Raw genomic sequence first — 12,982 nt, forward strand, 5'->3', positions numbered from 1 at the left:
TTGAGGCCACCAAGGAGAATCTGGGCTCCTCGAGGAGGAATTTGGAGTCCCCGAGTAGGATTTTGAGGCCGCCGAGTAGGATTTTGGAGTCCCCAAGGAGAATTTGGAGTCCCCGAGGCGGATTTTGGCCCCCCCCCCTAAATTCGGAAGCTCTCCCCCTTGCCGTCGATGTGTCGGAGGCGCAGGTAGACGTCGGTGCCCACCCCCTGCAGCGACTGCAGGCAGAGCGAGCCCCCCAGGTACTCGGCGTAGGCGCGGGAGGTGGGCAGCCCGAAGCCGAAACTGCGAATAAATTCATCATTTTGGGGTGAATTCGGATGATTTTGGGGCTCGGGGAAGGGGAGGGGGGGCTCACCCGTGCATGGGGCAGGCCTGGGGGCCGTGGCTGAGGTCCAGGAGGTTGCGGAAGGGGCCCCCCAGGCGGGGGTCCTGGGCGCTGGCCTCGGCCGTGCTGAAGTGGTACTGGGTCACCTTGTCCAGCAGCTCGTGGGGGATGCCCCCGCCCCGGTCCGAGATCCTATAGGGGACGGGGGGGGGCTATAGGGGATCCTATAGGGGACGGGGGGGGTGTAGGGGGGGGCTCTAGGGGGTGGAGGGGGTGTAGGGGGGGCTATAGGGGGTGGGGAGGGTATAGGGGTCGGGGATTCTAGAGGGGAGGCTATAGGGGACAGGGAACCTACAGGGGATCCTATAGGGGATGGGGATCCTATAGGGGATGGGGATCCTATAAGGGAGCCTATAGGGGTCAGGGAGTCTATAGGGGATCCTATAGGGGATGGGGAGGCTGTAGGGGAGGCTATGGGGGGCGGGGGAGACTGTAGGAGATGGGGACCCTATAGAGGATCCTATAGGGGATGGGGATCCTATAGGGGATGGGGAGGATATGGGGGGTCTATAGGGGACGGGGAGGGTATAGGGGAGCCTGTGGGGGCTGGGGAGACTGTAGGGGTTGGGGAGCCTATAGGGGATCCTATAGGGGACGGGGAGCCTATAGGGGTTGGGGAGTCTATAGGGGAGCCTATAGGGGATCCTATAGGGGACGGGGAGGGGTATAGGGGGGGCTATAGGGGGTGGGGGGGGTGTAGGGGGGGCTAGGGGGGGTGGGGAGGCTATAGGGGGGCCGGGGAGCCTGTAGGGGTTGGGGAGCCTATAGGGGATGGGGAGGCTATAGGGGGCGGGGAGGGTGTAGGGGGGGGTTATAGGGGGCGGGGGGGGTGTAGGGGGGGCTATGGGGGGCGGGGAGCCTGTAGGAGATGGGGACCCTATAGGGGACAGGGATACTATAGGGGATCCTATAGGGGATCCTATACGGGACAGGGAGCCTATAGGGGATTCTATAGGGGATGGGGAGCCTATAGGGGAGCCTATAGGGGATGGGGAGCCTATAGGAGATCCTATAGGGGATGGGGAGCCTATAGGGGATGGGGAGCCTATAGGGGAGCCTATAGGGGATGGGGAGGGTATAGGGGGGGCTATAGGGGGTGGGGATACTATAGGGGATCCTATAGGGCATCCTATATGGGACAGGGATCCTATAGGGGACGGGGATCCCGTAGGGGTCAGGAATCCTATAGGGGACGGGGGGAGCCTATAGGGGAGCCTATGGGGGGCGGGGAGCCTATAGGGGATGGGGACCCCGGGAGGTTACGGGCAGCCCCTATAGGGCCGCCTATAGGTACCGGATGACGATGTCGATGTCGTTGTTGGCGATGGTGACGACGATGTCGGGGACGTTGTAGGGCGTGTCCAGGTGCGACTCCATCGTGGCCCTGCGGGACCCCATATGGCCCCTATACGTCCCCCCCGGGGCCCTATACGTCCCCCCGGGGCCCTATACGCCCCCCCAGACCCTATAAGCCCCCCCCAGGCCCTATACGCCCCCCCAGGCCCCTATATGTCCCCCCCGGCCCTATATGCCTCCCTTCTGGTCCCATACCCCCCTATAGGGCCCATATACCCCTTATAGGATCCCATACCCCCCCATAGGGCCCCATACCCCCTTATAGGGCCCCATACCTCTTAAAGGGCCCCCCTATATACCATATACCCCCCTATAGCCCCCCCATACCCCCCCCCACCTCCCTCCCCTAAAAACCCACCCCTGTATCCTCCCCCTATAGGACTCAGGGCGCCCTATAGGGGACAAGAGCACCCTATAAGGTCTGGGGGGACCCTATAGGGACAGTGGGGCCCTATAGGGTATGGGGGGACCCTATAGGGTCTGGGGGTGCCCTATAGAGTCTGGGGGTGCTCTATAGGGACCAGTGGGGCCCTATAGGGTCTGGGGGGACTCTATAGGGTATAGGGGTGCCCTATACGGTCGGGGGGGCTATAGGGACCCTATAGGGTCTGGGGGTGCCCCATAGGGTCCGGGGGGACCCTATAAGGTTTGGGGGTCCCCTATAGGGTCGGGGGGGCTATAGGTGCCCTAAAGGGTCTGGGGGTGCCCTATAGGGTCGGGGGGTCCTATAGGATCTGGGGGTGCCCTATAGGGCCGGGGGGGGGCTATAGGGGCCCTATAGGGCCGGGGGGGGGCTATAGGGTTTGGGGGAACCATATAGGGTTTGGGGGGGCTATAGGGGCCCCATAGGATCTGGGGGTGCTCTATAGGATCTGGGGGTGCCCTATAGGGCCGGGGGGGGCTATAGGGGCCCTATAGGGCCGTACCTCATGGCGTTCTTGAGCAGCTCGGGCAGGATGTAGTCGGAGGTGCCCCATAGGCTGTGGGGGTGCCCTATAGGGTCGGGGGGGGCCCCATAGGATCTGGGGGTGCCCTATAGGGTCTGGGGTGCCCCTATAGGGCCGGGGGTGCCCTATAGGGTCTGGGGGTGCCCTATAAGGTCTGGGGGTGCCCTATAGGGTCTGGGGGGCCCCTATAGGGTCGGGGGGGCTATAGGGGCCCTATAGGGTCTGGGGGTGCCCTATAAGCTCCGGTGGGCCCCTATAGGGTCTGGGGGTGCCCTATAGGATCGGGGGGGCTATAGGGGCCCTATAGGGTCTGGGGGTGTCCCATAGGATTTGGGGGGTGCCCTATAGGGCCGGGGGGGCTATAGGGGCCCTATAGGGTCTGGGGGTGCCCCATAGGGTCTGGGGGTGCTCTATAGGGTCGGGGGTGCCATAGGGGCCCTATAGGGTCAGGGGGGCTCTACAGGGTTTGGGGGTGCCCTATAAGGTCTGGTGGGCCCTATAGGGTCTGGGGGTGCCCCATAGAGTCTGGGGGTGCCCTATAGGGTTTGGGGTGCCCTATAGGGTCTGGGGGTGCTCTATAGGATCTGGGGGTCCCCTATAGGGTCAGGGGGTGCCCTATAGGGCCGTACCTCATGGCGTTCTTGAGCAGCTCGGGCAGGATGTAGTCGAGGGTGCCCCATAGGGTCTGGGGGTGCCCTATAGGGTCGGGGGGGCTATAGGGGCCCTATAGGGTCTGGGGGTGCCCTATAGGTTTGGGGGGTCCTATAGGGTGTGGGGGTGCCCTATAGGGTCAGGGGGGCTATAGGGGCCCTATAGGGTCTGCGGGTGCCCCATAGGGTCCAGGGGGGCCCTATAGGATCCGGGGGTGCCCTATAGGGCCGGGGGGGCTATAGGGGCTCTATAGGGTCTGGGGGTGCCCTATAGGGTCTGGTGGGTCCCTATAGAATCCGGGGGTGCCCCATAGGGTCCGGGGGGCTATAGGGACCCTATAGGGTCTGGGGGTGCCCTATAGGGTTGGGGGGCTATAGGGACCCTATAGGGTTTGGGGGTGCCCCATAGGGTCTGGGGGGTGCCCTATAGGGTCTGGGGGTGCCTATAGGGGCCCTATAGGGCCGTACCTCATGGCGTTCTTGAGCAGCTCGGGCAGGATGTAGTCGAGGGGCAGGGGGATGAAGGGGAAGCGGGCGGCCACGTGCCCGTTGATGCGCACCCGCGGCGCGTTCCCGTACTGCTGCTCGCACAGGCGCCTGCGCCCCCCCCCCCCAAAAAAAAACGTCACCCCCGGGGGTCACACAGCCCCCCCGGGGGTCACACCCACCCCCCCTGGGGTCGCACACCCCCCTCTGATGTCACCCGTCCCCCCCCAGTAGCACCCTTGGGGTCACCCACCCCCCTTAATGTCGCCTACCCCCCTTGGGGTCACCCGTCCCCCTTTAGGGTCACCAACCCCCCCCTGGGGTCACCCCCCCCCCCCCAATGTCACTCCCCCCCCCCCCCCGGTGGTGTCCTTGGGGTCACCCACCCCCCCCGGTGGCGCCCACCCCCCTTTGGTGTCACCCACCCCCACTTGGGGTCACTTGTCCCCCCACAATGTCACACACCCCCCCTTCATGTCACCCACCCCCCTTTGGGGTCGACCCCCCCCCCCCCCAGTGGCACCCTTGGGGTCACCCAGCCCCCCCGGGGGTCACGCAGCCCCCCCTTAATGTCACCTGTCCCCCCCCAATGTCGCCCACCCCCCCCCAATGTCACCCCCCCCCCCTTGGGGTCGCCCACCCCCCCTTAATGTCACCTGTCCCTCCCCCAATGTCACCCACCCCCCTTGGGGTCACCCCCCCCCAAATGTGACCCATATGACCCTATAGGGACCCCATAAAGACCCCAAAAGACCCTCCCAGCCCCATAACCCCCCTCTAGGAACCCCTATAACCCTATAATGACCCATATGGCCCTATAGGGACCCCATAAAGACCTATATGGCCCTATAGAAACCCTAAAACTCCCATATAGCCCCAAAAAAACATCCTAAGAGCCCCTATAACCCCACAAAGACCCCAAAATAGAGCTTTCAGCCCCAAAACCCCCCTCTAGGAACCCCTATAACCCCATAAGGACCCGTATGGCCCTATAGGGACCCCATAAAGACCTATATGGCCCTATAGAAACCCTACAGGTCCCATATAGCCCCCAAAAAAACGTCCTAAGAGCCCCTATAACCCCATAAAAACCCAAAATAACACTTTCAGCCCCAAAACCCCCCTCTAGGAACCCCTACAACCCCATAAGGACCCGCATGACCCTATAGGGACCCCTATAGCCCCTATATGGCCCTATAGAAACCCTACAAGTCCCATATAGCCCCCAAAAAACCGTCCTAAGAGCCCTAGAACCCCATAAAGACCCCAAAGAACCCTCCCAGCCCCATAACCCACCTCTAGGAACCCCCACAACCCCATAGGGACCCGTATGACCCTATAGGGACCCCATAAGGACCTATATGGCCCTATAGAAACCCTACAAATCCCACATAGCCCCACAAAACCCTCCCTAAGAGCCCCTATAACCCCATAAAGACCCCAAAAGAACCCTCCCAGCCCCATAACCCCCCTCTAGGAACCCCTATAACCCCATACGGACCCATATGGCCCTATAGGGACCCCATGAGAACCTATATGGCCCTATAGAAACCCTACAAGTCCCATATAGCCCCCAAAAAACCGTCCTAAGAGCCATAACCCCATAAAGACCCCAAAATAGAGCTTTCAGCCCCAAAACCCCCCTCTAGGAACCGCTATAACCCCATAATGACCCGTATGACCCTATAGGGACCCCATAAGGACCTATATGGCCCTATAGAAACCCTAAAAGTCCCATATAGCCCCCAAAAAAACGTCCTAAGAGCCCCTATAACCCCATAATGACCCCAAAAGAACCCTCCCGGCCCCATAACCCCCCTCTAGGAACCCCTATAACCCCATACGGACCCATATGGCCCTATAGGGACCCCATAAAGACCTATATGGCCCTATAGAAACCCTACAAGTCCCATATAGCCCCCAAAATAACGTCCTAAGAGCCCTATAACCCCACAAAGACCCCAAAATAGAGCTTTCAGCCCCAAAACCCCCCTCTAGGAACCCCTACAACCCCATAAGGACCCGCATGACCCTATAGGGACCCCTATAGCCCCTATATGGCCCTATAGAAACCCTACAAGTCCCATATAGCCCCCAAAAAAACGTCCTAAGAGCCCCTATAACCCCATAAAGACCCCAAAAGAACGCTTTCAGCCCCATAACCCCCCTCTAGGAACCCCTATAACCCTATACGGACCCATATGGCCCTATAGGGACCCCATAAGGACCTATATGGCCCTATAGAAACCCTACAAATCCCATATACCCCCACAAAACCTAAAAAATCATTTTTAAGAACCCCTATAACCCATAAAGACCCCAAAATAACACTTTCAGCCCCAAAACCCCCCTCTAGGAACCCCTATAACCCCATACGGACCCATATGGCCCTATAGGGACCCCACAAGGACCTATATGGCCCTATAGGGACCCTACAAAATCCCACATAGCCCCCAAAAAACGTCCTAAGAGCCCCTATAACCCCACAAAGACCCCAAAATAACACTTCCAGCCCCAAAACCCCCCTCTAGGAACCCCTACAACCCCATAAGGACCCATATGACCCTATAGGGACCCCTATAGCCCCTATATGGCCCTATAGGGTCCCCCCATACCGGGCAAAGTCGACCCACTTCTCGATGATCTTCTTGGGCGCCAGGCGGGTGCAGATGATCCCCACAAAATCGGGCTGGGGGGGGGCGGATTTTATAGGTCGGGGAGACCCCGGGGGGATATTTAGGGCCGCGGGGGGGGCCCCACAGACCCCACAGGGCCTTATAGGGCCGTATAGGGCCCTATAGGGTCCGTACCTTGTCCTCGTGGAGGGCCAGGTGGTGCGAGGCCAGCATGCGCATGCCCAGCCGCGACGTCAGCGTCTTGTCCAGGAAGGGGCGCAGCAGCTGCTCGTCCTATAGGGGACGGCCCCAAAAAATCCCAAAATTTAGGGACTGGGGGGGTTTGGGGTCGCCCCGATGGCCCCAAAGACCCCAAATTTAGGGATAAGAGTGTTTAGGGTCGCCCCGATGTCCCCTCGTGTCCCAAAGAGAGCTAGAATTTGGGGAAAATGAGTATTTAGGGTCACCCCGATGACCCCAAAAACCCCAAATATAGGGACAGGAGCTTTTGGGGTCACCCCAATGGCCCCAAAAACCCCAAAATTTAGGGATGGGGGGGTTTGGGGTCGCCCCGATGGCCCCAAAGACCCCAAATATAGGGACAAGATATTTTAGGGTCGCCCCGATGTCACTTTGTGTCCCAAAGAGAGCTAGAATTTGGGGACATTGAGTATTTAGGGTCACCCCGATGGCCCCAAAAACCCCAAAATTTAGGGACGGGAGCTTTTGGGGTTGCCCCGATCTCCTCAGCAACCCCAAATTTAGAGATATGAGTGTTTAGGGTCACCCTGATGTCACTTTGTGTCCCCAAGAGAGCCAGAATTTGGGGAAATGAGTATTTAGGGTCACCCCGATGGCCCCAAAAACCCCAAAATTTAGGGACGGGGGGGTTTGGGGTCACTCTGATGTCCCCAAAGACCCCAAATTTAGGGAAACGGGTGTTTAGGGTCACCCCGATGTCACTTTGGGTCACTAAGGGAACCAGAATTTGGAGACATTGAGTATTTAGGGTCGCCCCAATGGCCCCAAAAACCCCAAAATTTAGGGATGGGGGGGTTTGGGGTCACTCTGATGGCCCCAAAGACCCCAAATATAGGGATAGAACCTTTTAGGGCCACCCCGATGTCACTTTGGGTCACTAAGGGACACAGAATTTGAGGACAGGAGTATTTAGGGTCACCCCAATGACCCCAAAAACCCCAAAATTTAGGGACAGGAGCTTTTGGGGTCACCCCAATGGCCCCAAAGACCCCAAATTTAGGGATAAGAGTGTTTAGGGCCACCCCGATGTCCCTAAGTCCCCAGAAGTCAGGACCAGGAGCATTTGGGGCCACTCAAACGCCCCCAAACCCCCCAAATTTGGGGATCAGACTATTTAGGACCACCCCAGTGTCCCCAAACCCCCCAAAATTTTGGGATCGGGCCCTTTTAGGGCCACCCCGATGCCCCCAAACCCCCAAAATTGTGGGATTAGGCCCTTTTAGAGCCTCCCCAATGCCCCCAAACCCCCCAAATTTTGGGATCAGACTATTTAGGGCCACCCAAACGTCCCCAAACCCCCCAAAATTTTAGTATCAGGCCTTTTAGGGCCACCCCGATGCCCCCAAACCCCCAAAATTGTGGGATTAGGCCTTTAGAGCCTCCCAATGCCCCCAAACCCCCAATTTTGGGATCAGACTATTTAGGGCCACCCCAATGCCCCCAAACCCCCCAAAATTTTAGGATCAGGACCTTTTAGGGCCACAACAATGCCCCCAAACCCCCAAAATTTTAGGATCGGGCCCTTTTAGGGCCACCCCGATGTCCCTAAACCCCCAAAATTGTGGGATTAGGCCCTTTTAGGACCACTCAAACGTCCCCAAACCCCCCAAATTTGGGGATCAGACTATTTAGGGCCACCCCAGTGTCCCCAAACCCCCCCAAAAATTTTGGGACCGGCCCCTTTTAGGGCGGCCCCGTACCTGGATGTGTCGGCGGCACTCGCGCAGCCCCTCGGCCAGCAGGGTCACCACATCCTTGTGGTCCTCCAGCAGCTGGCGCAGCAGCGAGCAGTAGCGCTCCTCGTCCCCGCGCGCCTGGATCTGGGGACATTTGGGGACATTTGGGGACGTTTGGGGACATTTGGGGTGGGGGGGACATTTGGGGACATTTGGGGTAACTGGGGGAAGGGGGGGACATTTAGGGACATATGGAATGGGGGGACATTGGGGGGACGTTGGGGATATTGGAGGAGATTTCGGGGGACATTGGGGGACATTGGGGGACATTGGGGACTTTTGGGGACATTTGGGGTCATTAGGGGACATTTGGGAGGGGGGGGATATGGGGGACACTGGGGACGCGGGGGGATGTTGGGACGTTTGGGGACAGTGGGGACATGGGGAGGATGTTGGGGACATTTGGGACACTGGGGACATTTGGGGACGCTGGGGACATTTGGGGACATTTGGGGTCATTGGGGGACATTTGGGGACATTTGGGGACATTTGGGGACTGGGGGGTGACACTCACGGGCGGGAAGTCGCTGAGCTTCTGGAAGGCGCGGATGTAGAGCTCGTGCTGCGGGCAGGGCCTGGCGTCACCCCAAAACCCAAAAAGACCCCAAATCCCCCAAAAAGACCCAAACCCCCCCCAAAAGACCCCAAAACCCCAAAAAGACCCCAAATACCCCCCCAAAATGTCCCCAAACCCCCCCCAATGTCCCCAACGCCCCCCACGATGTCCCCAACCCACCCCAATGTCCCCAAATCCCCTGGGTCCCCTCTCCATGGCCCCAAAATGCCCGCTCGGGGCTCCCGCACCCCCCCAGTGACCCCAAAGTGCCCCAAATTGTCCCTAAGTATCCCAAAGTGCCCCCAAGTGCCCCCAAATGTCCCCAAATTGACCCAAAGTGACCCAAAGTGACCCCAAAGTGACCCAAAGTGCCCCAAAGTGTCCCATAAAGTCCCCAAATTGTCCCAAAGTGCCCCAAATTGTCCCCAAAGTGTCCCCCAAATGCCCCAAAATGACCCCAAAATGTCCCCAAAGCATCCCAAATTGTCCCCAAATGTCCCCAAATTGTCCCCAAATGTCCCCAAAGTACCCCAAATTGTCCCCAAGTGTCCCCAAATGTCCTGAAAGCGCCCGAAAGTGCCCCCAACGTGCCCCAAAGTGTCCCCAAATTGTCCCCATGTGTCCTTAAAGTACCCCAAAGTGCCCGAAATTGTCCCCAAGTGACCCCAAATTGTTCCCAAATGTCCCCAAAGTGTCTCAAAGTGCCCCAAATTGTCCACAAAGTGCCCCAAAGTGTCCCCAAAGTGTCCCAAATTGTCCCAAAGTGCCTGAAATTGTCCCCAAATGTCCCCAAAGTGTCCCAAAGTGACCCCAAATGTCCCCAAAGTGCCCCCAATGTGTCCCAAAATTACCCCAAATTGTCCCAAAGTGCTCCAAAGTGTCCCCAAATGTCCCTAAAGTGATCCCAAGTGCCCCAAATTGTCCCCAAAGTGTCCTAAATTGTCCCCAAATGTCCCCAAAATGACCCCAAATTTTCCCCAAGTGCCCCAGAATGCCCCAATGTGACCCCAAATTGTCCCCAAAGTGCCCCAAATTGTCCCCAAAGTGCCCCAAAGTGTCCCCAAGTGCCCCAAAGTGTCCCCAAATGTCCCCGAATTGTCCCAAAGTGCCCCAAATTGTCCCCAAATTCTCCCCAAGTGTCCCCATGTGTCCTTAAAGTGCCCCAAAGTGCCCCAAAGTCACCCCCAAATTACCCCAAATGTCCCCAAAATGACCCCAAATTGCCCCCAAATGTCCCCAAAATGTCCCCAAAATGTCCCCAAATGTCCCCAAATGCCCCAAAATGTCCCAAATGTCCCCAAATTGCGCTCACCACGTGCAGGATGGTGGGGTTGCAGCCGATGATGAAGGGCAGGCTGCGGAAGCCCTTGATGCGGTGGGCGATGCGCACGGGCAGCTCCTGCTGCAGGTAGCGGGCGCTCTTCTGCGGGGACGACCCCAAAAAAAGGTGACCCTGACCCCAAAGCCACTCGGTCCCCGTCCCCAAAGCCCCCTGGGACCCCAAAACCCCCTTGTCCCTGTCCCCAAAGCCACCAGGACCCCAAAACCTACATGAAACCTCAGACCCCAAAGCCACCGGGACCCCAAAACCCCCTTGTCCCTGTCCCCAAAACCACCTGGGACCCCAAAACCCCTTGTCCCCTGACCCCAAAGCCCCCTGGGACCCCAAAACCCTCTTATCCCTGTCCCCAAAGCCCCTGGGACCCCAAAACCCTCTTGTCCCCTGACCCCAAAGCCCCCTGGGACCCCAAAACCCCCTTGTCCCTGTCCCCAAAGCCCCCTGGGACCCCAAAACCCCCTTGTCCCTGTCCCCAAACCCACCTGGGACCCCAAAACCCCTTGTCCCTGTCCCCAAAGCCCCCTGTGACCCCAAACCCCCTCATCCCTGTCCCCAAACCCCCAAAATCCCCCAAAACCCCCCCAAAACCCCCTCACCAATATATGGCTGCCGTCCTGCGAGCGCCCCGAGTACAGCATGGTGGTGGGCGTCAGGCGCACCGAGGGCTGCGAGGGACGAGGAAGGGGTCACAAAACCCCCAAAAAAACCCTTTTCGCCCCAAAAAAAAACCTTTAAAACCCCCGAAATCCCAACCTTTTCGGCGGCGGTGTCGATGGCGGGCTGGTGGTAGAAGGAGGTGACGGTTTTGGAGCGCTCCCGAGCCAGGTCCGGGGGTGGTGGTCGGCGGCCGAGCGGGACACGGGGCGGGGGGGCAGCGCCGGGGGGCCCCGAGGGGCCCCCAAAACTCGCCGCAGCATGGCCTGGAAGGGGAAAAAAGGGTTAAAAAGGGGATTTTCGGGGAGTTTGGGGACGCTAGGGGTGATATTGAGGTCTGCGGGGGGTTCATCGGGACCTTGTCCCATCGGTTTTTGCCCCAAAATGCACCCAAGGGTCTTGGGGCCACCCTTTTTCCCGCAATTCTACCTCAAAAATTCACCCAAGGGTCTCGGGACCCACCTTTTTCCCTCAATTCTACCTTAAAAATGCACCCAAAGGTCTTGGGTTTACCCTTTTCCCTCAATTCTACCCCAAAAATGGACCCAAGAGTCCCAAGACCACCTTTTTCCACTCAGTTTTACCCCCAAAAATGCACCCAAGGGACTTGGGGCCACCCTTTTTCCCTCAGTTTTACCCCAAAAATGCACCCAAGGGTCTCAGAATTTCCCTTTTTCCCTCAGTTTTGCCCCAAAAATGCACCCAAGGGTCTCGGAAGCTACCTTTTTCCCTCAGTTTTACCCCAAAAATGCACCCAAGGGTCTCAGGAACCATCTTTTCCCCTCAATTTTGCCCTAAAAAAGGCACCCAAGGGTCTCAGAAGCTCCCTTTTTCCCTCAGTTCTACCCCAAAAATGCACCCAAGGGTCTCAGAATTTCCCTTTTTCCCTCAGGTTTGCCCCAAAAATGCACCCAAGGGTCTCAGGACCCCCCTTTTCCCCTCAGTTTTACCCCAAAAAAGCACCCAAGGGTCTCAGGACCCCCTTTTCCCCTCAGTTTTACCCCAAAAATGCACCAAAGAGTTTAGGGAACCCTTTTTCCCCCCACCCATAAAGCAACGAAATATCCAAGGACCCCCTTTTTCCCCCATTTATACCCCAAAATAGATCCGAGCGCCCCAAAAACCCTTTTTCCCCTCATTCACACCCCAAAATGGACCCTAGTGCCTGGATACACACATTTTTCCCTCATTTATAGCCCAAAAATGGACCCAGGTGCCTTAGGACCCCCCCCTTTTCCCTCAGTGACCCCCCAAAATGCCTCCAGGTCCCCAAGGACCCCATTTTCCCCTCAGAAACACCCCAAAAAAGTCACCCAAGTGGCCGGGGACCCCACTTTCCCCTCAGTTTCCCCCCCAAAATCCCTCCAAGTACCCTAGGACCCCCACTTTTCCCTCAGAAACACCCCAAAAAGGCTCCCAAATGGCCGGGGACCCTTTTTTCCCCTCAGTGTCCCCCCAAAAAGTCACCCAAGTGGCCAGGGACCCCACTTTCCCCTCAATTTCCCCCCAAAACCCCTCCAAGTGCCTTAGGACCCCCCCTTTTCCCTCAGAAACACCCCAAAATGCCTCCAGGTACCCGGGACCCCACTTTCCCCTCAGAAACGCCCCAAAAAAGGCTCCCAAGTGGCCAGGGACCCCCTTTTCCCCTCAAAAACACCCAAAAAATTGACCCAGGTGTTCTAGACCCCCCTTTTCCCCTCAGTGTCTCCCCCAAAACGCCAACAGGTACCCGGGGACCCCCCTTTCCCCTCAGAAACACCCCAAAAAAGGCTCCCAAGTGACCGGGGACCCCCCTTTCCCCTCAGTTTCCCCCCAAAATCCCTCCAAGTGCCCTAGGACCCCCCCTTTTCCCTCAGTGCCCCCCCCAAAATGCCTCCAGGTCCCCAAGGACCCCATTTTCCCCTCATAAAAACCCCCAAAAAAGCTCCCAAATGGCCGGGGACCCCACTTTCCCCTCAGTTTCCCCCCCAAAATGGACCTGAGTGCCCAGGGACATA

At 58.2% G+C, this 12,982-nt stretch overlaps 1 protein-coding gene across 1 annotated transcript; it reads right to left on the reverse strand.

Moving 5' to 3' along the window:
- Nucleotides 1-11,410, reverse strand: BCKDK (branched chain keto acid dehydrogenase kinase). Its single transcript, XM_072029523.1, is given in 12 exon segments — nt 1-282; nt 356-517; nt 1,680-1,769; nt 3,807-3,935; nt 6,440-6,513; nt 6,635-6,733; nt 8,401-8,520; nt 8,951-8,998; nt 10,305-10,415; nt 10,928-10,996; nt 11,085-11,164; nt 11,167-11,410. Coding segments are annotated over 12 exon segments (1,314 nt in total). The 5' UTR covers nt 11,354-11,410; the 3' UTR covers nt 1-137.
- Nucleotides 11,411-12,982: the final 1,572 nt, after the last annotated feature.

Source organism: Anas platyrhynchos, chromosome 30 (genome assembly GCF_047663525.1).
Source record: "Anas platyrhynchos isolate ZD024472 breed Pekin duck chromosome 30, IASCAAS_PekinDuck_T2T, whole genome shotgun sequence".
Classification (NCBI taxonomy): domain Eukaryota; kingdom Metazoa; phylum Chordata; class Aves; order Anseriformes; family Anatidae; genus Anas; species Anas platyrhynchos.